The sequence below is a fragment of the Trypanosoma conorhini genome (genome assembly GCF_003719485.1).
Source record: "Trypanosoma conorhini strain 025E chromosome Unknown Tco_14.4_contig_00861, whole genome shotgun sequence".
In the NCBI taxonomy this organism is placed as follows: Eukaryota; Euglenozoa; class Kinetoplastea; order Trypanosomatida; family Trypanosomatidae; genus Trypanosoma; species Trypanosoma conorhini.
In genome coordinates this window covers 2625-4698 of record NW_021704947.1, presented here as the reverse complement: position 1 = coordinate 4698, position 2074 = coordinate 2625, and the positions used below count along the sequence as shown (strand labels likewise).

Here is a 2074-nt window from a genome sequence, read left to right as displayed (position 1 = left end):
AGTACCTGCACAAAAAAAAGAAACAACCACCCTGTCGCAAAAGCACACCCCACGTTTGCACCTCACCGTGGCAGCGACCTCTTGCCTCATTTGGGCACTCCGTGCGGCGCACAGCAATGAGGCCGGCACTGCGTGTGTGCGTGTGGGCGTGTGGTGGCGGCAAACAGAGGGGGGGGGGGGGGAAAGGGGTGCGCCGTCCATGGGAAAGTGCATGGAGTGGCGAAGGAAACAAAAAAATCCCTCAGAGCACAGGAGGGAGAGGAGGATTGACCCACAGGGACGGCAAGCAAAATGAAGGAAAGAAAAAAAGCACACTTAAATGAAGAGACCCGCATGGGTCGCAGCGCACACCTCTCACCATGCGGAATCACAATTCCACACTCCTTCGCTCAGAAGCCTGCCGCGACGCCACAAAGCGCCAAAATAGTCAGCAGCGTTGGCCAAGTCACGCACCCACGCAGAACGTTGTCGCTGTCTCCCTCGCTGGGCCTCAAGCCTGCCATGCTCTTGAAGGCAGCAGAGCCGTTGCTTAAGTGCGGTGCAGCGTCGCGCGTCGCAGGGGCAGCCGGAGGTGCGGGTGGCGTGTTTTTATTAGCCGGTGCGCTCTCAACGCCCTGCGGCACTTCCTCATTGTCCCCACGAGGCATTTCAGCGGTGGCAGGCGAAGAAGTGCCGGGTGCCTCCTTTGCGGCGGGTGGTTCGGCGTCGTCGGTCAAAGCAGGGCTGCCGCCTGAGCTCACCGCTGGGCCTGGAGCAGCGTTCTTCTCTTCGGGGTCAATGGCTTGACTCCCACTGGCGGCGGCAGGCTCACCGGCATGCGTCTGACTGCCGCCCGGTGCTGCAGGAGGGCCCACGTTCGATGCGGATGGCGCCGGCGGAGACGCCGAGGCATCCTCGCGGCTTCCCTCTTCTCCAACCCCCTCCTCCTCTGCCGCCGCGCTGGGCGAGGCATGGCCGTCAGGATGCAGTTCGGCGCCACCACCACCGTGACCACCGCCCTCACGTTTGGCCTCCTCCGGTGGCTGCGGCGACTGCGCCCCGCCGCCTGCCACCATCGCCTCGTCACTGTCGCCCGGTGTTTGTATTTTTACTTCCGCCGGGGACGGGGGCGCGGAAGGCGACGACTCCACCACCGGCTCCGGAGAAGAGGGATTTGCGGCGTCTGCTTGAACTGTAGGATTCGGAGGCGCTTGCCCGTCAGGGGGTCGTTGGGGAAGAGCTCCAGCCGCTGGAATACCGTCAACGCCCATTTCCCCAGACTCCTTCTCGGGAGTATCATCGGTGTCCTCCACATCATCGCTGGGCTCGTGGGAGGCAGCAGCCGGCCCTGCGCCTGGCCCCGCAGCAGCCGGCCGTGGCTGAGCGACTTTGCTGTTTTTGAGCTGCGTGATCTCTTTTTCGCCCAGTGCGCGGTTGTACAGCAGGACGCTCGTCACCGTCACGTGGTGGCTGCTCTTCGTGCCCTCCGCCCCGTCCCCGCCAACGTAGAAGTTCGAGATCCTGTGCGGCTTGAAAAGTGTCTTCACCGCCTCAGAAGCGATGCCGTCATCTTCCTCTTCATCGTCATCTTCTTCGCCGTCGTAGATCACCCTCCCGTCGACGTACACAGACAACTCATCGTCAGTATTCATTTGCAGTGCCACCTGATACGTCTTCTCTGCCTCCCACGTTGCCTCATCATCTGTCAAATTCCGGCACTTACCGCCGGCCGTCACTTTCCACTTCTTGTCGCTCGTGTACGAGACACCCAGGAGCACGGTGCCCTCTGTGTCATTCATCCTCACGCCCAGCAGTGGCAGGGAGCTGCCTTCCTCCGCCTCCGGCACCGCGTGGAGCATCACCGTCGCCGCAAGCGTGAACTTGTTGTTCGCAAAGTAGTACGGCTGGTTCTGCCCCCTGCTTCCCACGGGCCACTCCGCCCCCGCCCCGGCGCCGCTGAAAGTCACGCCCCACTCCTCGCTTGTCGCCGTCCCACCTTTCACAGTCGCGTTCACGCCGCGGTACTCGTCCACCCACACAGTCCCGGTCAGTGTGTTGGACAAAAGGCCCACCAGCCCCTCCGTGGGAACAGGAC

General features: G+C 62.8%; 2 protein-coding genes across 2 annotated transcripts in view; both read right to left on the bottom strand.

Annotated features, from left to right (window-relative positions):
- Positions 1–389: 389 nt before the first annotated feature.
- Tco025E_08741 (trans-sialidase) lies at positions 390–1838 on the bottom strand (the record flags this gene model as incomplete). The annotated part of the gene is made up of 1 exon (XM_029375584.1): positions 390–1838. One exon carries the CDS (start codon positions 1836–1838, stop codon positions 390–392), a length of 1449 nt encoding a protein of 482 aa, XP_029224323.1.
- Positions 1839–2026: 188 nt separating this feature from the next.
- Tco025E_08740 (trans-sialidase) overlaps positions 2027–2074 on the bottom strand; it is a gene marked incomplete at both ends in the record, with an annotated part of 1032 nt that continues 984 nt past the window's right edge. Inside the window, one exon of the mRNA XM_029375583.1 lies at positions 2027–2074. This exon is cut by the window's right edge and continues 984 nt beyond it. Coding sequence (XP_029224322.1) covers positions 2027–2074 — 48 coding nt within the window.